At 48.0% G+C, this 23,095-nt stretch overlaps 1 protein-coding gene across 1 annotated transcript in view; it reads right to left on the reverse strand.

Moving 5' to 3' along the window:
* The window catches only part of NCAN (neurocan), a 43,006-nt gene extending 21,742 nt beyond the window's left edge, over positions 1-21,264 (reverse strand). The window contains exons 1-5 of the mRNA XM_044455896.1: positions 21,209-21,264; positions 19,566-19,645; positions 7,885-8,461; positions 6,367-6,494; positions 2,399-2,692 (exon numbers count right to left, since the gene is read on the reverse strand). Coding sequence (XP_044311831.1) covers positions 2,399-2,692; positions 6,367-6,494; positions 7,885-8,461; positions 19,566-19,645; positions 21,209-21,264 — 1,135 coding nt within the window. The remainder of the gene's footprint in view (positions 1-2,398; positions 2,693-6,366; positions 6,495-7,884; positions 8,462-19,565; positions 19,646-21,208) is intronic.
* Positions 21,265-23,095: the final 1,831 nt, after the last annotated feature.

Consider the following 23,095-nt stretch of genomic DNA (forward strand, 5'->3'; position numbering starts at 1 on the left):
AGGTGTCAGCAGGGGCAACACCTGTGACTTAATATGCAACACCTGCACTCAACCACGGGGTTACTGACACTCCCATAACACCTTCCCACCGTCCTTCCCATGATCCTCAGCCAGTCTTGGCTCTCTGCAGCTTTTTTTCTGGTTTAGATGCCCCACCTCCCCCAAAGATGGCAAAAGTAGTTGTGATTGCAGTGGGGAAGGGAAGACAGGTCTTGCTCCTGCCTCGGTTTTCTGCCGGGAGAAGCCAGGGAGAAGGAGAGAATGAACAGCCTGCGATGAGATAGGGCGGGGAATAAGGCGAAGTGACCCTTCCTGGTGCCGTTTAAGCATCTTCAGCAGAAGCAAAGATGCTTCTGTCCCTGAGATTATGATACTTCTCCCTTTAAATTAGGATTGGCAAACACTTCTGTCTCACACACCCATCAGAAATGGAGGAGCAGTTGGAACGGTGGCTGGTGAGGGGCAGAGAAGAGAGAGAGCTTAAGCTGTGCAGTTCAAAAGCAAAGTAAAACAGCTGGCCAGCTGAGGTCTCTCCAGTCTAAAATCAAGACCAGGGCCCAGTATTACATGGGAATGTCACTGCCTGCTTTCTCCTGGGTCGACAGGCCTTCAACAGCTTGCTACAGTTTCCCCACTGCTTCCGGATCTGGAAGTTGGACTTCAGCAGCCAGCTCGTGTTAAAAGAGGCGGCCTTTGCAAGAGAGGACTGTTTTCTGCAAAATAGGACATGCAGACCCCCACCCCCCAACAAAGGCAGGGAGCCAGCAATTTTCCTTTAGCAATGCCCTGCAAGAACTCTCCCGCCCCGACCCTCCTCCACCATCTCCTCTCAAGGTGCTGTGATTTAAGGGGATTTAATCAGTCTGGGTGCTCTGAGCTGCAACCCGCCAGTGGCCTGGGATTCAATTTTCCTCCTGTCAGGCAAAGCGGCTAGAGCATCCTTTACGAACATCAGGTAATTTATGAAGCTGTTGCCGGTGCAAAAGAGTAAGCAGCCACGTTGCAAGCTCACTTCCTTTTAATAATACAAAGTGTCTGTACTCGAGTACCACTTGTACAACAGGGACCTGGCTGAGCCTGGGCCAGATTGTGAGCAGAGAGACAGTCATAAATCCCAGTTTTTATGTTTGCAAACTCTCTTCTTGGCTGTTATCCCAATGAATTATTTGGGGTGGATGAAAGGCAGTGCATACACTCTGTGGGATTCGAAAGCACTCCCATTAAGCAGGGCAAAAAGCCATCCTGTTCTTTGGAGTGCTGTGACTTTAAAATGCTATCGTTTCATTAAAAAACACCAGCCCAAAAACAAAAAATAGCAGGTAAGGAAAACCATGAACATCTTGCATTCCTATTTTAATTGGCCCTTGATTCAGAAGCATGAGGACTAGGATCTGAAAATGTGAAAACTTAAGGACAAAATGAAAGGAAAAATGCATTTGCCCCTTGTGGATTGGGCAGAAGGTTTTGTGCATTGGGACAAGCAAAAATCTGCACAATTGTGAATGGATCCACGAAATGCAGATGGAATAGACTGAACACAATCTACATGCCCCTAGCAAGGGGGAGTCCCCAAATAGGCTGCCAAAATCTCTGCTTGGAGACAGAAAAGCCCTTCATCCCCTCAGGTTTTGGTCACGGTGACCCCTTTTCAAATTGTCCAGCGTTTGCTTCGATGAATTGCTAATACACGATTCTTTGGATTCTTTTGTCAGGTTTACATCTAGGGAAAGTTCTGGATTTATTGGATCTAGGATACCATTGCTTATTTGGTGGGCTCCTGGCTTTAGTAGTTTCCCACACCACCTTCTAAAGGTTGAAATGCTTCTCCAAAGGATTATTCAGTAGCAGCAGCTGCTTTAAGCTAAAATATATCAGTGCAGCTGGTCTTTTGCTCCTGCCTCTTGTTCCCTTCACTCCACCAGAATACCCTGAGAGCTCCCCGCAAGTGGCCTTTGGCCCTTTGGCCAAAAGCGCATCTTCTTCATGTCACGGTTCAAAATAAAACTCCAAATTAGCCTTGCTGGGCTGGAGTAAATTCTGTTCAGCCTGGTTTCCTGCTTCCAATGAGGGTCAGCCTGGATGCCTCTGAGAAACCAGTGCTGGGTTCTGCCAAAATAGCAAGCCACATTCAAGGGCTGGGAATCGTTGGGAGAAAATGAAAGCAGGGAAAGGGATCTGTTCCGCATTGTAACACCTCCACCCCCAAAATTTCAAATGTGGAAATCCAGGGAGAAGTTCAAGTTTGAGCAATGCTTTTAAGAACCAGACCTGTCCTTCTGATTCCCTCCCAGAAAATCCCAGTCTCCCTGATAACATGGCTCCAAAGACACAGGAACCGGGGTGGGGGGGGGTGTCAGTTTGTGTGCCCATTCCCGAGTGGCTGGGAGGTTTTCCTAACCTTTGTAGCAGTAGGCATCAAACTTCGACGCTGGATCTGGGAAGCCTGTTCGGTTCGGAAACTGATAGGCAGTCCTCACCCCAGGCTCCTCTCCCCCACACTTCTTCCGAGGGTTTTGGATTGGGTATCGTACGCTTCCATCGGCAAGCCAGCCCGGGTCGCACTGGTCCAGCCCTTCCCTCCAGGCAAGGTGCAGCTGTCCCGTCGTGGCCAGCTGGGCCCCACGACTCAAGCAGTACTTCTGGGCCATGGAAAACGTCAGCCGGCCCGGGCTGGAGGCATAGAATACTTTTCCTAAAAGAAGAAAGAATGTCATAACCTTCACCGGTGTTCACACACGCAAGCCCTTCCCACTGCTTTGGGGCTGCTTTTGCTCTTCATCATTTGCTTGGTGCTTTTACAACAGGGTGTTGAACCTTTTCCACCCAAGGACCAGATTGCATTTGGGAGGTACTCTCGGGGGCCGCATGCTCAGGGCCAAAGCAAAAGGGGTCCCTGGGAAATCCAAAACACAAATGCTGCATCACCTTGCTCCTATTTTCTCCTGCAACTTGTTGTGCTCAGAAGTTGTCTCCAGTCCCAGAGACAGAAGAGAGTTATTATGACTTTTAGCCATTGAAAGTGTTTTGCAACATACCTCTGTTGAAGCTCCAAACTATACAGAAAAGGGTTGTTGAAATTTTCTACCAGGTAGGTTGGAGCACTGAACTATGCAGAAAAAGGTTGTTGACATTTTCTATTAGGTAGGCTGAAGCAAAAAACTATGCAGAAAATTGTTGAAATTTCCTACCAGGTAGGTTGGAGCACCAAACTATGCAGAAAAAGGTTGTTGACATTTTCTACTAGGTAGGCTGAAGCAACAAACTATGCAGAAAAGTTCAACTATGTTGAAATTTCCTACTACGCAGGTCAGAAAAAGCTACTTTCAGAAGTGGTGGGCCTCTTTTCGAAATGTTCTTGCTTCTCCCAAAATGTTCCGCCTGTCTCAACTGCCAGGCTTCATTGAGCTTCAAAGAGGCATCCTTCTATCTCCAGGGCTGCCACATTTGACAAATCATCATTACTTAAGCAACAAAGCCAAAGCAAGATAAGTTACCCTTTGTTTGGCGGTTCCTTTTCTCCAGACAGAGAGGAGAGAAGTGCCCAAGCATGGCCGATTTATCAAAGCGATGTCTCCTTGTGATTTCTCCCTCTGGGCTCTTGAGAGAAACTAAGAAGTGGGCTTGAGAGTGTTTTGATGATGATTTTCATTTCATTACAAAAGCTTTCTGAGAACTGCGGAGAAGCCATTTCAAACAATTGGGAATGAAGAGAAAAGGAAAGGCAACGATCCTTCGTCACCGTGTGAGTGTGTGCACACGTGCATTCGTGTATGGCTGGCAGGCAAGGATCTGGCATCTCATGATCCAAACGCTCAACATCAAAGGCAATGCCAAAATTGCATGGCTGGGTTCCATGTAGGACCCATAGAAGGCTTTGACTGGTTCCAGTGGGAAAATGAAACTATCCACAAAAGCTGCATTGAACTGAGCAGAGCAAAACTCCTCTCAGTTTTTCTCTCAAAACTTCTCTTATGCCGGGGAAGAGAATTAAGAGCTGGTTTGTTTAGAACTGAATTCAATTTGGTTCTGGGGCTCACAATCCGTAGTTGTTTTGCTTAATAGAAGATGGTGTTTCTTTTAGCAATAAGCGGCTGCATTTAAAAAACAACAAACTGGTCAATAGGGCCAACTCCAGGACTTAGAGGGCCTTTGGACAATCTTCTTAAGCACCGAATGCCATGGCGGCCCTTGAATTAAAGCCCTCCAACCTGTACTACCCATGACAGCTCTGCTCAACGCTTGTAAATCCTGGTTGGACTCCTTATTGTACATGAGCAGGGCAGAGTATTTGTGCTCTGGTGTACTAAACCGGATTGCAATTGGTTGAAGGGAACCTGAGCCATTTTTAAAAAGAGCAATTGGCTCCCACTGAAGCCAGCTGGGTGGAACAGACCTGGTTTGGGGGCCAGGAGCGTGGCCCACGCCATCTTCCGCAGGGTCAGAGCTGGGACTGCTGAGCTTTCCACACTGCCTGGGAAGGGCTAGGGGATTTGGGGCTGTTGATCTGATGATTGTGCTTCCCGCACTTTTGCAAGCCTTGACAATTTTGCAAGCTTTCAATTTGCTGTTACTCTCTATTGGGCACAGCTTTGCAATATCCATGAACGCCCTCTCGTGCGGATCCTCCAATCAGGACCGGAGGAATTCATGTCTACTGAGCTCAGAGAAGGTTTATAATCAGGAAAAAGGACTCGACGCCTTCTGTTCATCCATCAGCACCTAGCATCAACGGACCACAAACACCTCACATGCATATTACGAGAACCTTTCGGCTGCCCACCACAGAATCATTTTGTTTTTGAAATAATCTATTTCAATAAATTTAAATTTGGGAGGCGCCAGCAGTAACATCTCCTGCCAGTAAGTGGCAGACTTTCCCATCCCGCCCCAAGTTTTATACTCCCTGCAGTGTGAAGGCAGGGGCTGAGGAGCACAATTATCTTGTTCTTATAGTCGTTTACTGTTGTATTTATTGTTTGCTTATATTGTTAGCCATCCTGAGACAACTGGATTGTACAGGATGGGATAAAAATATTGTAAATAAATAAATAAAATAAATAAATTACAGATCTGTCCCTCTGCCAACCCTGCAGAGCAGTCCACCAGGGGAATGAAGTGGACAGACCCCTGCCATGGGGAAATGAGAGTAAACCATCCCGGGGGGATGTACCTTGTGGTGCAAATGGGCAAAGGGCTCTCTCAGGATGCAGCCAACAGGGACAGGGAGTCATTTTACCTGGGGGCTTTGCTGTATCAAAGAATTATTGTTAATTTATATGTGGAATTATATTTATAACGTTTGTATTTACATCCCGCCTGGTTTCCTTTCCAGGTACTCAAGGTGGGTTTCCATAATTCTCCTCCTGCTCTCCATCATGCCCTCACAACAACAACCCTGTGAGGTGGGCTGGGCCAAGAGTCTATGACTGGCCCAAAATCACCCAGTCAGCTCCATGGCTGAGTGGGGACTCGAACCCGTGTCTCCCAAGTCCTAGCACCACTCTTAGCTTTAAGTCTTGGATTTAAATACGTGCATGCAGTAAATCATGGGTCCTCAGACTACAGCTCATGGGCTGGATCCGGCCCGCCATGCCCACTTATCTGGACCCGCTCAGAGGTTTTGGATTTGCTCAGAGAAAATGATCTCCGAGCAAGTCTGAAAGCCCTGAGTGGGTGCAGGCATTCTATAAAACTGAGCAGAGAGAGCGCCGGTGCACAAGCCAGATTGCAACGGCAGCAAATTGCCGGCTCCCCCCACCCCCCTTTGCAAGCATATACAGAGAGGGAAAACGGAGCAGGAAACAGAAGAGAGGTGAGCAGAAGAGAAAGAGAGACGAAGACGAAGAAACTGAAAAAGGACTGAAGGTAAGAAAAATACCATTTTAAAATCTATGTTTAATTATGCAAGCCTGGGGGTGGCCAGGACACACGGCCTTTTCCGAGGGAGCAAGCTGCTGCTGCCCCCCCCCCCCCCCCCCAGAAGGCTCTGCCCTTCTCGCCTCTCAGCCTCCATTCTCTTGATTCAACCCTGCGAGGCTACACTTTTCCTGAGCCGGGCCTCATCATGGATGGCCCCGGGGCAGTTTTCCTCCCACCAGCCATGCAGGGCCAGGGCTGGCGAATGGAAGGCACCTTTTTAATTTTTAAAACGTTAATTAATTTTTAAATTAATTTTAATTTAAATTAATTTTTAAATTAATTTTAATTTAAATTAATTTTTAAATTAATTTTAATTTAAATTAATTTTTAATGTGCAGTCTCCCCCCCCCCCCCGCAACAGTCTGAGAGACAGTGAACTGGCCCCCTGTTGAAAAAGTTTGAGGACCCCTGCAGTAAATGTTATCTCCAGAATCCTTGGGGACTCACCTCGGAGCTCTTTTGAGAAGCAGTAGACATCATAAGCTTCCTCGGGATCCCTTTTGCCATAGCTCCGGACCCCTGGGAGGCTGTTGCGATCCCCATAGCAGCCAGGCCTCGAAAGCGTGATGGGATACCTGTGGGGAAGGGAAGATGGGACATTTAAGTTGCTCACTTTCTGCCTATCCTACCTCACAGGGTTGTTGTGGGGAGGGTAAAATAGAGCTATGTAAGCTGTCCTGCGTTTCTCAGAAAAGGAAAAAAGTCTGGTATGTAAATGCAATGTAGTAATAATAACAATAAAAAACAGAACAATTGCACATTTTAGTACTAAATTTCTGGTTCTATCCCAGCCGTTTCCCAACCTGGTACCCTTCAGGTTTGCAAGACTATCTAACCTTGATGGCTTTTATTTATTTATTTTCCGATTTAGATCCTGCCTTTCTCCTACAAAGGGCTCAAGGCAGCTTATATCCTCCTCCATCTTCTCCCCACAACAACAACCCTGTGAGGTAGGTTGGGCTGAGCGTCTGTGCCTGGCCCAAAGTCACCCAGTGGGTTCCATGGCCGAGCGGGGACTCGAACCCAGATCTCCTGAGTCCCAGTCCCACACTCTAACCACTACACCACACTGGCTCTCACTGGCTCTCACATTGGCTTGGAATGCTGGGAGCTACAGTCTGAGAAATCTGTGCCATCACTTCTCCCCTTCTCCTCTTTAGCAATGCTCACGTACGCCTTCTTTAGAGAAAAAGAGTGGGAAAGGTATGTTGTTTCGGTGAGATTTTACACGCTATTTCTTTCAGTGCATTGTCTTGCCTTTTAATGCCTTGGAAAAGCACCCTACTCAAAGAATCTCAACACAACCACATTCACATATCTTGATAGAACCCCTTCACTGCGGTGCGTGATCAACACACACAACTAGCGATATAACAGTGGGGTACCTAAGCGAGTGGGGAAAACCAAAACAGTGGCATACAGTTCTCTATTTTTTAAAAGGGCTTTATTTAATTTCAATGACAATATTAAACACTTATAAATGCAACTTACCTTGGAGAATTAACACCCAGCAAATCAGCAATTAAGATGAGCACAAACATCTGCATTATATTAGCCATTTAAGATTCCATTCTCATCCAGGCTGTCTTAAAATATGCACAAGAGCTGTGCAGCTTACAGAATACTAGAAATGTGGCCCAACCGAACGGAGAAACATGGTCTGCAAAAAATCTTAAACCCTTGGGCCCTAAAAGTACTTAAAACAGGGGTGGACAACCTGTAGCGCTTGGGCTAATTTTCAGAGCCCCCTGCAAATTATCCGTTGCATCTCATGTCCAGAGTGATCTCGTTTTCCTCCGGTGATCTGCTAGGTGGAGAGAGGGGGAAGCGAGCAGAAGGAGGAAAAGATTGTGTCAGGAAGAAATGCACAGGGGAAGAGAGAGAGCGGGGAGAAGTGGCTGGCAGAGGAACACTGGGAGGGCACAGCGAAACATCACACCGTGGCACATCCCGTCTCCCACTCACCTGACCGTGTGGTCGGAGAGCCATCCTGCGTCACAGTTGTCAAACCCATCCTCAAATGCCGCCTGGAGGTGGGCCGGAGAGGCAACGACAGCCGAGTTTTCCTCACAGGCTTTCTGTGCCTCCGGGAAGGTGAGCGCGTACCGGTTGCTGGCGGCCCGGTAGTGGAACACCACGCCTGTGACTTCCAGCGGCACCAGATCCTGTTCGTCGTGGATCCCGGCCACGACCTCGCAGCGATACAGCCCAGCGTCACTGGCTCGGGCGGCCAGGAGCAAGAGGGTGGCATTGTCGCGGCGGTGGGGGTACCCCGGCAGCGCGATCCTCCCCTCGTAGCCCTTGCCGATCTTCACCACGTTGTCCCTGGCCACCAGGACGGAGATGTCCTCCGGGAGCCCGGCGGCCGAGCGCACCTTGCTCCACTTGACACGTGGCGGGTCCAGGGGCTCGTTGGGGCCGAGGGCGGTGGACGGCTGCAGGACGAAGAGGCAAGGCAGAGCCACGGGCTCAGCCAGGCCGACCCGGAGGGGCTGATGGTGGACCTTGTGGATGGTGATGACGTTTCCGTTGTCCTGCAAACCTGCAGAGAAAAAGATGGAGGCACCGTGGGAAGAGCCCACTGCTTTCCATCTGGGGGCCCAATGCACCGTCACTGCATTCTTTTCAGTGCCAGGATAAAAACCTTTTTGTTTCCCCAGCGGGTTAAGCTCTGATTGTTTTAATTGGGGTTTCTAATGGTTAGTTGGATTGTTTGGGACGCTGTTTTATTTTACATGGTTGTATTGCTAAACTGTCCCAAGACTTCGGTAAGGGACAGTCTAGAAATGTTTTTAAATACATAAATAAATTTCAGAGAAGCTCTCAGGGGCTGCATTTGTGTGTGTGTGTGAGGGGTGCGGGGGTAGAGCTATTTCTCGTCTTCCCCACTGCAGTCTTCATCTCCTGCCCAGGAACCTTCAGTGAGGAGGAGGTACCCTGCTTAGCTTCCTCACTCTTCCGCGGTCTGTCCAGCGAGAAAATGGGGCAATGCTGAGAAAAAGCATAAGAAATATTGCCACTAATGGCTGTGGCACAGAGAGGGGCCCACGGAGAGTGTCTTGCCCCAGCCGCGAAAACTGGAAATTCATGCTTGGGTTTACCATGGTTTTTCCTACCCTGGATTTTGAATCAAGAGGTATTCTGAAACCAGTTGGCTCCAGTTACTTGCTTTTTGAGGCTGGTGCCTTGCACAAGAAAAGAAGAGTTAGCACAAACGTGTTTTAAGGCATTTCCCAAAGATGAAGAGAGTACTGACCAGCAAGAGGAATATGCCTTGGTGTGAAGGCCTTTACTGAGTACGTGCAAAGTGAAATTGGACAAAGGCTGAGGCACCCAGCTCTGCACAGTTATTAATGATTAGTCATTATCCTCAATTATTGTTATGTGTGCATGTTTAAAAATTTATCGACTGCCTCTCCTTCCCCCAAAGTGGCACTCAGGGCACCTAATGATGAAATCCTGATGGAAAGTGAAATCTTAATTAAATTGCAACATGGAAACAAATAAATTAAAAATACAGTTAAAAACACTGTAATAAAAGGAATGAACAGCAAGAACCTGTTAAAGGCAATGAGACAGAGCCACGCTTTTGTGAACGAATTGTGCTGGAGGAGACTCCTGCGAGTCCCTTGGACCGCAAGGCGATCAAACCGGTCAGTCCTAGAGGAGATCAACCCTGACTGCTCTTTAGAAGGCCAGATCCTGAAGATGAAGCTCAAATGCTTTGGCCACCTAATGAGAAGGAAGGACTCCCTGGAGAAGAGCCTGATGCTGGGGACGATGGAAGGCAGAAGAAGGAGGGGGCGGCAGAGGATGAGGTGGCTGGATGGGGTCACTGAAGCAGTCGGTGTGATCTTGAGTGGACTCCAAGGGATGGTGGAGGGCAGGAAGGCCTGAAGAAATGCTGTCCATGGGATCACAATGGGTCGGACGTGACTTCACAACTAACACAACAACAACCCATCCTAGGAAGAGCAGCTTGCATGGCGAAGATCCCAACTCTGGCACCTCCAGGTAAAGTTATGAAAGGCTGGCTTTTCTGCCTGAAATTCTGCATAGCTACAGTGTCGGTCCTGAGCTAGAATGACTCAAGGTGACTCGGTGACAGGCGTCTTTCTATGACCACACTAATATAACACCTGTTCTAAGTGTGCAGGGAAAATGGAACAGCAATTTTAAGTCATGAAAAATCATGCTGGCACAGGAAGATTAATTGCATTTCCTGAGCCCAGCTCACCTAATGAGAAAGCAGAACGAAACAGAACGCTTTTTAGAAAGTTAAATGAGAAAGTTAAATGAGAAAGTTTTTTAATTCAGTTTTGCACTTCAGCCAGTCGTGGTTACTACCCTGCTAATTGGTCCAGGAGCGGCATTAAGTGTCCTAGGCCGAACCTGAACATAGGCTGAACCAAACAGAGCCAGAAGATAGAAACGGACATCCTGTACCCTCTAACCTCGGCTGAAACCGCCATTTTGATGGCACGGCAGTTTACTCACAAGGTTAGCACCTGAACTCAAGTGGGTGTTCCGCTCTGCTTTTCCCTGCAGGAGTTCCCATTTGAAATCCCATCGTAGTTCTTCCAAGACTGCAGGGTTTTTCTCTCTAGCTCGGCTCCTTCTTTCCAGGCAAATGGTGAACTACTTGGCATACTTATGAAATTCGTTAACAATTCTATTGTGCATGTTCCCTTAATAGAATAGTTCCCTTATACATCTCTTACTTGTGTAGATTGCCTTCTATTAAAAATTGGCACTACGCATTTTTGTCTGAGAAGAACAAAGAAACAAAGCATCCCACTCATTCTAAAGAAAATTATATCATGCAACTGTTTTCCAGATTTTTTTAAAACATAGCATTCCCCCCCCACCACCCCCAATCCTTCTGATTCCTCCCATCTTTAATATATCTGCAGGAGAGGCCCTGCTCCAGGAACCCTCCCTGAAGGAGATAAAGATGGTCTCCACCCGGAGGGCCTTCTCTGCGGTGGCCCCCAGACTGTGGAATGCGCTCCCCAGAGAGGGTTGCCTGGTGCCGACATTATATTCTTTTTGGCACCAGGGGAAAACCTTTTTATTTGCCCACCGTTTAAAGAATTAGGAAATTTTAACCTGGTTTTAACTATTTACAGTTGCATTTAGATTTTGCTTGGGGTTTTTTGTTTTGTTTTTTTATCTTGATTCAGTTTTGATATTGTTTTAATTGGTGACACGTTACTGTTCCCCTTCATGGATCACAGCTTTGCCATGGCAAAGGGGCTTGTGTAGCACAATGAAGCGATGAGCTCTGCCATGCAGGGACACCCAAGATGGTCAGGCCACAGCAGAGAGCTCTTCCAAAAGGTGATCCACTGGAGAAGGAAATGCCAGCCCACTCCAGTATCTTTGCCATGAAAACCCCATGGACAGTACCAAGAGGCAAAAAGATATGATGCCGGAAGATGAGCCCCTCAGGTCGGAAGGTGTCCAATGTGCTTCTGGGGAAGAGCAGAGGGCTAGTTCTAGCAGCGCCAGGAAGAGTGAAGCGACTGGGTCAGAGCCGAGAGGACACTCAGTTGCAGATGTATCTGGTGGTGAAAGGAAAGTCGATTCTGCAAAGATCTATGCTCCATAGGAACCTGGAATGTAAGATTCATGAATCAAGGCAAGCTGGATGTGGTCAAGGCCTTCTTAAATGAACAGTGCAAAGAAATAGAGGAAAACAATAGAATAGGGAGGACCAGAGATCTCTTCAAGAAAGTTGGAGATATGAAGGGAAGGTTTCATGCAAAGATGGGCATGATAAAGGACAAAAATGGCAGAGACCTAACAGAGGCAGAGGAGATTAAGGTGGCAAGATTACACAGAACTAACAAGAAAGAGCTTAACGTCCCTGAGAATCACGATGGGGTGGTCACTGACCTCGAGCCAGACATCCTGGAATGTGAAGTCAGATGGGCCTTGGGAAGTCTGAGCAACAACAAAGCTAGCAGAGGTGACAGTATTCCAGCTGAGCTATTCAAAATCTTAAAAGATGATGCAGTAAAAGTGCTACACTCAATATGCCAGCAAATTTGGACAACTCAGCAGTGGCCACAGGATTAGAAAAGGTCAGTTTACATTCCCATCCCAAAGAAGGGCAATGCCAAAGAATGTTCAAACTACCGCACCATTGCACTCATTCCACATGCTAGCTAAGTGATGCTCAAAACCCTACAAGCTGGGCTCCAGCAGTATGTGGATCACGAATTACCAGAAGTACAGACAGGATTTCGAAGAGGCAGAGGGACTAGAGGTCAAATTGCCAACATACGCTGGATCATGGAGGAAGCTAGGGAGTTCCAGGAAAACATCTACTTCTGCTTCATTGACTACACTAAAGCTTTTGATTGTGTGGATCACAACAAATTGTGGCAAGTTCTTAAAGAGAGGGGAGTACCAGACCATCTTATTTGTCCCTTGAGAAACCTCTATGTGGGTCAAGAAGCAACAGTGAGAACTGGACACGGAACCACTGATTGGTTCAAAATTGAGAAAGGAGTTCGGCAAGGCTGTATACTGTCGCCCTGCCTATTTAACTCATATGCAGAGCACATCATGCGAAAGGCGGGGCTAGATGAATCACCAGTTGGAATTAAGATTGCTGGGAGAAATATCAGCCTCAAATATGCAGATGATACCACTCTAATGGCAGAAAGTGAAGAGGAACTAAAGAGCCTCTTGATGCGGGTGAGGGAGGAGAGTGCAAAAGTTGGCTTGAAACTCAGCATCAAGAAAACTAAGATCATGGCATCCGGTCCTCTCACTTCCTGGCAAATAGGTGGGGAAGATATGGAGGTAGTGACAGATTTTATTTTCCTGGGCTCCAAGATCACTGCAGACGGGGACTGCAGCCAAGAAATTAAAAGACGCTTGCTCCTTGGGAGGAAAGCTATGGCAAATCTAGACAGCAGAGGCATCACCCTGCCAACAAAAGTGCGTATAGTCAAGGCTATGGTTTTCCCAGTTGCAATGTATGGCTGTGAAAGCTGGACCATAAGGAAGGCTGAGCATCAAAGGATTGAGGCCTTTGGATTGTGGTCCTGGAGGAGACTCTGTGAGTCTCTTGGACCGCAAGGTGATCAAACCAGTCAGTCTTAGAGGAGATCAACCCTGACTTCTCTTTAATGATTTGGCCTCAAATGAGGCCAAACTCAAATGAGAAGGAAGGACTCTCTGGAGAAGAGCCTAATGCTGAGAACAATAGATGGCAAAAGAAGGAGGGGGCAGCAGAGGATGAGGTGGCTGGATGGGGTCACAGGGGTGCTGGGTGTGAGCTTGAGTGGACTCCGGGGGATGGTGGAGGACAGGAAGGCCTGGAGGAATGTTGTCCATGGGGTCGTGATGAGTCGAACACCACTTCAACTTCGCGACTAACAACAACAACAACAACAACAACAATTAGTGTATGTGAATGGAAAAGAGGACAGAGAAATGAAACCCAAAACTGGCAAATTGCACATATGCCATTTTTGTAAAAGTTAGGATGGCTCAATTTGTCAATTTTAATTTCTCTCAGGTTATAATCCTTCCGGCCTTCAAATTCTCTGAGAACTTATCTGAACATCAATTCATCCTGTTCCAAACTTTGATTTCCCCCCTAATCTTTGCATTAAAGTTCCTTTGCATTTTTGTGTTCAATGCTCCAATGCATGCATTTTATAGGCATGATTGCTAACAGACAGAGCTGTTTCCAGCATTGCTCTGCATTCAAAGCATGTTTAACACATTTCTCCCAATGTATGTATGTTGAGATGCATGTTTATTGGTGATCCTCCCTGCAAAGTTCACATTTCAAAAGATAACTGAATTTTAATTTCACGGGGGTTTGAAAGGGGGAAATTAGGTAAATTCATGTTACAGTGTTATCCATTCCCAGTGCAAACATTCAGCCTTTTATTTAAAGAAGCAATTTAAAAAGCCCCCCTTTTAAAAACCAGCTGGGAAGAATCAGGAACTTTAAAATCTAAGGAGCACTTCACACAATCTCACAAGTGCCCCTTCTCAAGATTGGCAAGCTTGGACTGTGGGCATCCAGGCTCAGCCCAAAGCAGCAGGAATCCAAGGAACTGTGATTGGAGAAATTGGACCTCTTAGCTCCAAAATCCCTCCTTGCTTGTTGCTGGAGCAGATTTTCTCAGCCAAGAAACACACGCCCGCCTCTCTCAGGACTTTGCTACAGTAAAATTAATCATCTCTTGGTGTGCGATCCGGTCTTTGCTCATTCTGTGATTGATTTTTCTCCACAGCCAGCTGGACCCAATTATACGACAGGGAGGATGACGCAGGAAAGAGAAGGAACAAAAAGAAACTGAGCTGATGGCTCAGACGCCAATCTGCCAGGGCCTCTGTTGGTGTTAAAGCTGCCCCTGTACCCCTCTGCTGTTCATTTAGGGTAATAACGATCCTACACCGAGCACTTGCATTTCAAAATTTGGCCTAGCATGTGCTGGAAGGCAAGTTTATTAAACCACATCAGATGGTCTGAGTTGGGATTGGTTTTCACCTCTGGGTGCCAGAAAACCTATCCAGAGAAGGAGAGAGGCCATGCGGTGCTTGGAAATGCAACGAACAAGCTCATTCTGCTTTCGTGTGACCCACAGCCTAAAATCAAAAGCCAGCTGCAAGGGATTTGTTTTCAGAGTTCTGGCAGGAGTGACTCTTCCTTGTCTGGGTATCTGTTGTGTGGGGCAAAAGAGGCAATGGGGAGAGAGGGGGAGAGAGAGATGGAGAGAGGATAGACAGGGAGATAGAACAAGTGGTAGAAGGAAACAAGGGCTCAAAAGTCCACTGCACACTCGCTGACAAAACCTACTAAGCGACACTGAACTGATCCTCATTTCTCAGTGTAACCTACCTTGCAGGAGTGTTCTGAGGTTATGGGAGCATATGCACCAACCTGATCTTTGTGGAGGAAGGACAGACTGACAGGGAGACCCACTACTCCAGCTCTGCTTGGGGAACTGGTCCCATCCCATCAGCTGCCCCCACTCCCTTCACACCAGAACACGGAGTCTCCCCCATGGAGGTGATCAGCCTTGGGTCCTGAAGGACCTGTGCCTCCATCCTTTACCTGGGGAACCCAGAGCGAGTGGGGAACGGATGCCTTATCAGGAAAAGATGAGCCAAAAGCGTGGAGCCAGTTACGGTGACATCCAAGCAGTCTTATCTGCAAACACCCCTTTTGCCCGGAAGCATCTAGACGAGGGTCTTTTCCACCAAGGAAGGGTCTTTTCCAGCACCTCATTCCTGGGCCATGGCCAACCCCAGGAGTCCTCCAGCTGAGGGCGAACACTCATCCTTGGCTCTCCACCTTGGGTTCCACACCCTGTCCCTCAACACCGCCCTCTGGATCTCATGTCCCTCCTGAGAGCAGAGGGGGCCGCCTTCTCAGGATCTGACCATCCCAGAAGAAGCCGGCGAGTGCAGGAACGGACCCAGGCCCTTTCGGAAAGCAAAATGCTGTACTCAAGGGACAAAGCTCTCGTAAAGAGTGCCCCAGCTGACCTAGCAAAATGTGGCTGTCAGGGTTCTGCAGTCACTGCCACTCCAGCTCCGCCGCTTTGACCTGGGGCATCGCCAGGTGGAGGGAAGGCTTCACACACAGAAGAGGGCTCTTCCCTGCCCCACCTGGAGATGCTGAGTGCTCTACCTGGGCACTTGGGCAGGTAAAACCTGGGCGTTCCCAGTGAGCTACGATCCCTCTTTTCCAGTTTCCAAGGAAAAGGCCTCACTACACACACAAAGCAACATATACATGAAGAACCAAGTTCTTCATCCTCATTTTAGACACTGGACTCTCAATGTGGGGGACAACCTGGGGGATGAGGCCCCATCGGGGAGGGTGTTCAAGGACAGGCTGGACATGCCAGTGTGAGAGCCAGTGTGGTGTAGTGGTTAGAGCGTGGGACTGGGACTCAGACGATCTGGGTTCGAGTCCCCGCTCGGCCATGGAGCCCACTGGGTGACTTTGGGCCAGTCGCAGATGCTCAGCCCAGCCTACCTCACAGGGTTGTTGTTGTGGGGAGAAGATGGAGGAGAATGATGTAAGCTGCCTTGAGCCCTTTGAGGAAAAAGGCAGGATATAAATCGATAAATAAATAAATAAATAAATAATGCACGTGGTGGGCATGTCACGAGCGGAGCCGGCTGGAGCCGGGGATCAGACTAGATGGCCCGGGAGCCCCTTCTGACTCGCTCTGCTTCTCTGTTTCTATCTTCTGGAATCTGAGAAGCTGCTGTGTGCAACCCTGCTCAGGGATCTACCTGTCAGATCCGTGGTCCTTTGCCTGTGTCACATTCAGCAAAAAAGCATTTGTGTGTGTGAATGCTAGAGATGACAATGCCTCTTAATAAGGGATTGATTCGTTTGGTTTACTGCCCCTGGTGCAGTGAAGCTAATGATTCCTTTAAATGTATGTTTTGGCAATGTCCAGTAATTGCTAAATTTGGGGAGTAGGTTATTACACGGATAAATTTTGCATTGAGACAGTCTTTAATATTCACTAATGTGCATGCTTTTAAAAATATTTTCTTCCTTCATGGAGATGGGGAAGCAGATTCTCCGGTAAAATTCTCCTTGGATAATGCAATGAATTGGGGACCTTTCAATGCATGTATGTGGATTGATATATAAATGAGATGGAAACATCCAATGGGATATGGGATATGTTTGGTCCACTTTGGTTAAAACCCTAGTTAGGACTGCCAGAAAGTTGTATGGCTTTCATGCGAATCCATGGAAAAAAAGCCTAATGATTAAAAACAAATCCGTTCAGGTGCCGCCAGCCCTTGTATATGGGGGACCGTTCCAGGGGCATCACTGAAGGGTGCTGTATTGGGGACCCCTGGTTTAGACCATCGAAGAGTAAGGGTGCAATTCTTGGATGGAAAAACAGGTGATACTTCCCAGCATTTTATCTCTTTTCTCCCACTCTCGATGCCTCCCTCACTTGGTTTATCCCTTTCTCTCTCTCTATTCCTGTATCCCGTCTCATCTTCTCTTTCTGCCACCCCTTTCCCCTACCTCTGTTTTCTCTCCACCCCTGTTCTGTCTCTTTCTACTGCCCTTTCCTCTCCTTCTTCTCTGTCCCCTTCTCTTTCTCCACACCCTGCCTTACTCTCACCCTCTGGCCTCAAGAGAGAGGGTCGGATTTCTCCTGCCAGGGTTGTGACACAATTGTGCCTTGGAAATTATGCTGAATGCTGCAGGTTGTCTGCCCTGGTTTTAGCCCCCTGATAGAATGACCCTGTTGTTTCTGGCAAAGGAGCAGTGACGGGTTCCCTGAGTGATCCGGAAGCCTGCATTTCAGACCTGATATCGGATCCTGGCGAGCATCAAACGGCCCTGCTGACATGGCCGGACAGCCTATTGAAGCCGCCTTTCCTTCATTCCTTATTTATGCTGATTTTCCGCTTTCCATTAATACTTAATAATCTGTACATTATTTGCCGCTCGCAGCTTACAGCTCATTTGTTGCTTGTTTGTTTACCAAGCTTGGTGGGGACTGCTCTGCTTCCTGTCAATGCCAAGGCTAGGAAAACAGAGCAACTAAGCAGATCATCATGAAGCAGGAGAGGAAAGAGGGAAGTGGAGCACCACTTGGGCAACTCAAACTCAGTCCTAGAATGGATGTTTGCAGCCAGATTACCCTGAGTGGGACAAAACTATCAATTTACCTGTGTCAATATGATAATCCATTTTTGAGGGTTCAGCATGGGTTCTCATTCAGCCATGGATTGCAGTAACCAATCATGGTTTCTTAACCATGAACAGCCCACAGTTCATAACCCTACAACAAACCACGGGTTACCTTCATGGGTTGCTCGTGTTTAACAAACCATGATTTGCCAGAGTGGCTGGGTTTGGACAATCAAATAATCCATGGTTTGGCAATGACCCATGCTCAACTCCTGAGTGTGGATTATCATAATCTTGCATGAAGCCTGCCAGTGTTTAATTACTTCAGGTTATTGTTATATTTTCTCTTCCATGCTCTGCATTATTGATAATCTGTATCACTAAAATGTCAACAACAAAGAAGATCCGATGGAGTTGAGATTCTTCCTGTGTAACATTTTACTGATGCACATTTGGTTGAGATTTTTTTTTTTTTTTAGGTTGAAATTTTTTATTTAAATAAAAACATACTGATGCACATCTGGGCTTCTCAGTCTTGCTAAAAAGTAGGAAAAGATATCAGACAATGAGCTTGCTACAGTTATGGTGCTATTCATCCATTGAGGAGCTCAAGGAAAACTGAAGATGCACTTAGTGGCTTCCTGGCCCCGGGCTGCCACCATCTTGCACATGTGGGTTTTTGGAGGATTTTATTCTGCTTTTCCGGTGTTTTATGAATGCAAGCCCAGCAAACGACCAGAAAGAGCCTTGATAACATTTCAGATATGATTCCACCAAGATTACTTCTCTTTTGTTTTTCTTTCTGTGTGGTGTTGTCCACTCATAGCTATGCATCAGCAGATGAAGGTGGAAAGATGTAAATAAACAGAAGGAATGCAAAGCTGCATTTTTTACGGTACAATGCATGGTTAATAGTACAAGAGAAAATCACGGTGCATCAATTCCATGTAATTTAGAACTCCAAAAACCAGAAGGAAAATCCAAAGGAAGAGAAATTTCAAATCAGCATTACCCACTGGTTTGGTCCCAGAGTGTGTGCCATGTAAGGACAGGCCCTCAGTTAGGATATCAGTGCCAATCACTGCAACCATGAGGACTGGAAAAATTAAAGGCAATAGTTTGTTGATGCTGAGTCTCATGGTTGCCTGAATTCTGGTCAGATACTAATTCTTTGACCATAGCAGTAAGAAATTAAAAACACCACACTTCTACACTGAAGGGTTTTCTCCTTAGGAGTTTATAAAGCAAAATAAGAGGACTTCTGTCAGAATACTCCAAGGGAGGTCTATCTAACCCAGCATCCTGCCTCTGACAGTGGTCAGCCCTGTTCCTTCCAGGAACCAAAAAGTGGGGGCAGGGAGGGGAGACATGTGCTCCATTGCCATGCTTAGGGCATGAAATCCAGTGTTACATGGTGGCCCAGCTTCTGCCTGGAAACCTCCAGGGACACCCCCTCCCATTGCATCTGATAACTGGGGGTAGACTGCACCTGCTTATGGATGTTTCATTTGGCTACGCAGATCATTAACTTCCACAAGAGTCTACTCATAGTCTACCACAGGTTCAAACCCAATTGCCATCTCGTACATTAAGCAAAGCAAAGCAATCAGCTAGGCTAGAAGAAGAGCCAAAGGGAAGCACACAGTCAGAGTGCAATTCTGTGCATATTTGTACCAAAATAAACCCTGCATGGTGTTGTCAGAAAATGGTCACCACAGTAACAGAATTGCCTTCCCCGTGTATAAAAATGGTGGCTGCAGTGTCTCTGAAGCAAGGCTGAAGGAAATGGAACTTGCCGGAGGACCAGGCAAAGGTGGGGAGAGAACGCTTCCAAGGACTGTTCTCCGGAAGTGGGGCGGAGCTGGCCTGGAGGCAGTGCCTCTCTTTGCATGGGCCACCCTCACGGGAGGTGTCTTTGGGGGTGCCGAGTCCCATGAGCACCAGGTCGGATCACACACAGTCCCATTCAATGTGAACCTGCGTTACTTACCCAGGACCAAGCCGTGCAAAAGTAGGTAGCCAAGCACCGGCCAGCGGCTAACTTCTTCCATTGCATAGGCCATCCTCAACCTGGAAGGAAGGAAGGAGAGAAGGAACCAGCGCATGAAAACGGAATTGCTGCCTGCCGGGCGCAGATGGCGGACCCCTCTCTCCAACCCCGCACCGTCTGGAAGCATCGATCTATTTTATTTATTTATTTATTAATTAAAACATTTCTATGCCGCCCCTTGCCGAAGCCTCGGGGCGGCTCACAACATAGAAAAAATACACAATAAATTAAAACAATAACAATTAAAATATATACATTAGAATAAAATAAGCCGCCCTGGCCAAATAAAATTCAATAATATTAACATTTAAAATGCTGCCTAAATAAAAAGGTCTTCGCCTGGCGCGGAAAAACAAATAACGACGGCGCCAGGCGGACCTCTCTGGGGAGCGCGTTCCATCACTTAGGCACCACCACTGAGAAAGCCCTCCTCCGAGTACTTACTCTCCTAATTTCTTTCATGGAGGGTTCCCGGAGAAGGGCCTCTCCCGCTGATCTCAGGGGGCGGCTGGGCATATATGGACGTAAGCGCTCCTTCAGGTAACCAGGACCCAAGCCGTTTAGGGCTTTATAGGTCATCACCAACACCTTGAATTGGGCCTGGACTTCAATGGGATCTACCACCTCACAGGGGCCAGGGGTGATGGGCTTCGTAGTTCGGAGGGAAGAGGGCTAGGATCACGGCAGATCACCTTGCTCCAGCCGAGCACCTCCTGGCTATGCGCCACGAAGGCAGCCAGGGTGCTTTCGGTGTAGCGGTTTTGTTCAAGGTGTGCACTGAGGTTTGAGTCAGAAGGAGTCAAAAAAAGAAGAAGAAGAGCCTTCTTAAAAGGCTTAAAAAGTAGGTTGTTCTGCTCTACTCCTGAGCAGTGATTGTGACCCAGTTCGTCTCCCCCACACTCCCCTTCAACCGTTCCAGCCCCACTGCAATGTGGGAGGGGACCTGCAATGCACAGAAAGCAAAAAGTTATTCATTTCCTCCCCCAGCCTGTTCCCTGGACAAACAACTTATTTTCCAAATAACCCAGGAGTGCAAAACCTCTTTCAGCCTTTTGTGCAGAAGTTCAAAATCTGCTTTTGCGGGGGCTGCAGTTGGGGAGTGGAGAAAAAACACCAGCGTACTTTATATGAAATACAAAGTTTTAACCTTCAGAGAAGCATTTCGACCTTTGGAGTTGGGGGCAGGATGCATTAAAGAAGGGAAACTACTCCACAATTGTTGTTTGTGGGCACAGCTGTCTCAGAACCCCAAGAGCCAGGTAGCTTGCATTTTAGGCGAAACTTTCCCAGTGCCTCTTAATCCACAGACATGCTGTCAACACAGCAGCAACAGAAAACAACAAGATTAGCTCTGATAATCCTTGAAAAGCCTGGAAGATGAATATTCCTTTGCTTTGCATCGAAAAGCCAATGGAGTCAGCCTGAGTCACCTTTTTGCTACTTTTTTTTCAGGGAGAATACTCCAGAAAGGAGGTGCCACCTTGAAAAGGCCCTGCTCTTGTAATTGCCTGTTTCACCTGTAAAGGCAGTAGAACGAGGAGCAGGACCCAGGATTCTGAACTGGAAGCAAGGGGTACACAAACCTTCCTTTCTTGACTTTCTCCTTCTGTATCCCCGTCTTTCTTTCCTCCGTGCACATCCCGCTCTTCCTGTACCCATCCACCCACCGTCTCTCCTTCCCTTCCTGCACATTTCCCCCTCTTCCTGCTTTCCTCTTTCACTCCACACTTTGCAAATCCTCTTCTTCCCTTTAGTCATACCAATCTCTATGCCCGGTACATTTACACAAAGGCACACAGACTTCTTCCCTAAGACAAAAGCATTGCTCCCAACTGATCCCTCTAAGAGCAGAAAAAACACAGGGAAAAGGCTGGTATCTGGATGGAAAGACCCATGGCATAATTTTTGGTTGCAGAGCCAGAAGTGTGGCGTCTAGATTGAGAGAGGTGTTACTGCCACTCTACACAACTCTGGTGCGCCCGCAACTGGAGAATTGTGCTCAGTTCTGGGCCCCTCATTACAGGAAGGATATAGCCAGGTTGGAGTCAGTGCAGTGTAGGGCCACAAGGCTGGCGGCCGGTTTGCAGGGGATGCTGTATGAGGCGAGACTGAGGGAACTGGGTCTCTTTAGCCTGGAGAAGAGGAGATTCAGGGGATCTGTTGGCGACATACAGGTGTGTGAGGGGGTGTCACACGGAGGTGGGGAGAGACCTGTTCTCCCCTGCAGAGGAAGGCAGGATGCGCTCCAACGGAGCCAAGCTCAGGGAACCCAGGTTCCATTTGGATGCCAGGAAGTCCTTCCTGACAGTCAGGACCTGAGGGTGTGGAATGGGCTTCCCCAGGAGGTCGTTGAAGCCCCATCGGTGAGGGTGTTCAAAGACAGACTGGACATGCACATGGTGGGCATGTCGTGAGCAGGGCTGGCTGGAGCCGGGGGTCAGACTAGATGGCCCGGGGGACCCCTTCTGACACGCTCTGTTTCTATGTCTTGGAGTATTTCCTCTGCTCCAGAGGACATTGCAAAAGGAAGCACCTCCGATCCACTGGCGTCCATGCAAAGCTCTCATCAAAGCTCTGGAGGTGACTTGGCTGTTCCCTCCTTAATGCCACTGAGTTCAAGGCCGAATGGGGGGCTGGCACTCGCACCCCACGGCATCATGAACCCCCCATTGGGATGCCACCTAGCTGCCCCCTTTGACTAGCTTTCCAATGGTCCTGATAATCCATGTTCGCAGCAGGTCCCAGGCTTCCAAGAAGCCACTGATCTTTGCAGCGGAAGTGGGTCCTCCTTTTTGCCCAGGAGAGACCGTTTGCTTTAAGGTCGCTCGGTTCAATCAGAAGTGCTCAGCTGCCTTGGCTTGGTTGCATTTTGGGAAGGAGTCATTCATTCATGCCGTACCGGGTCTGAGAGGCTGGGAATGGGCAGCATGCCAAATATCCCTGCTAGCCGCTGCAGCCCTCCCCTTATGGTGGTCTACAGCCTGAGCTGAGGACTCCCCCTGCCTCATGAGAGGACCAGCTCTGTTTGTATTCACAGAATCACAGAATAAGAGAGCTGGAAGGGGCCCTAAAGGCCATCAGGTCCAGCCCCCTGCTGTTGCAGGACACCAGGTTACACCATCCCACTCAGGGGGCTGCCCAGTTTCTTTTTGGATGCCTCCAGTGTGGGAGAGCCCCCACCTCTCCAGGCAGCTGGCCCCACTGCCCTATCGCTCTGACCATGAGGAAGCTTTTCCTGACGTCCAGCCTGAATCTGGCTTGCTGCAACTGGACTTGATTATTCCTTGTCCTACATTCTTTTATCAGTGAGAAGATACCTGGGCCTTCCTCTTTGTGATAGTATCTGAAGGATTTATAGAGGGATATCATGTCCCCCCTCCGTCTTCTCTTCTCAAGGCTGAACCTGCCCAGTTCTTTCCTTCTCTCCACACAGCGCAGCGTTTCCAAACCCTGGATCATTTCTGTTGCCT

Source organism: Varanus komodoensis, unplaced genomic scaffold, assembly GCF_004798865.1.
Source record: "Varanus komodoensis strain SLA01 unplaced genomic scaffold, ASM479886v1 scaffold80, whole genome shotgun sequence".
Classification (NCBI taxonomy): Eukaryota; Metazoa; Chordata; class Lepidosauria; order Squamata; family Varanidae; genus Varanus; species Varanus komodoensis.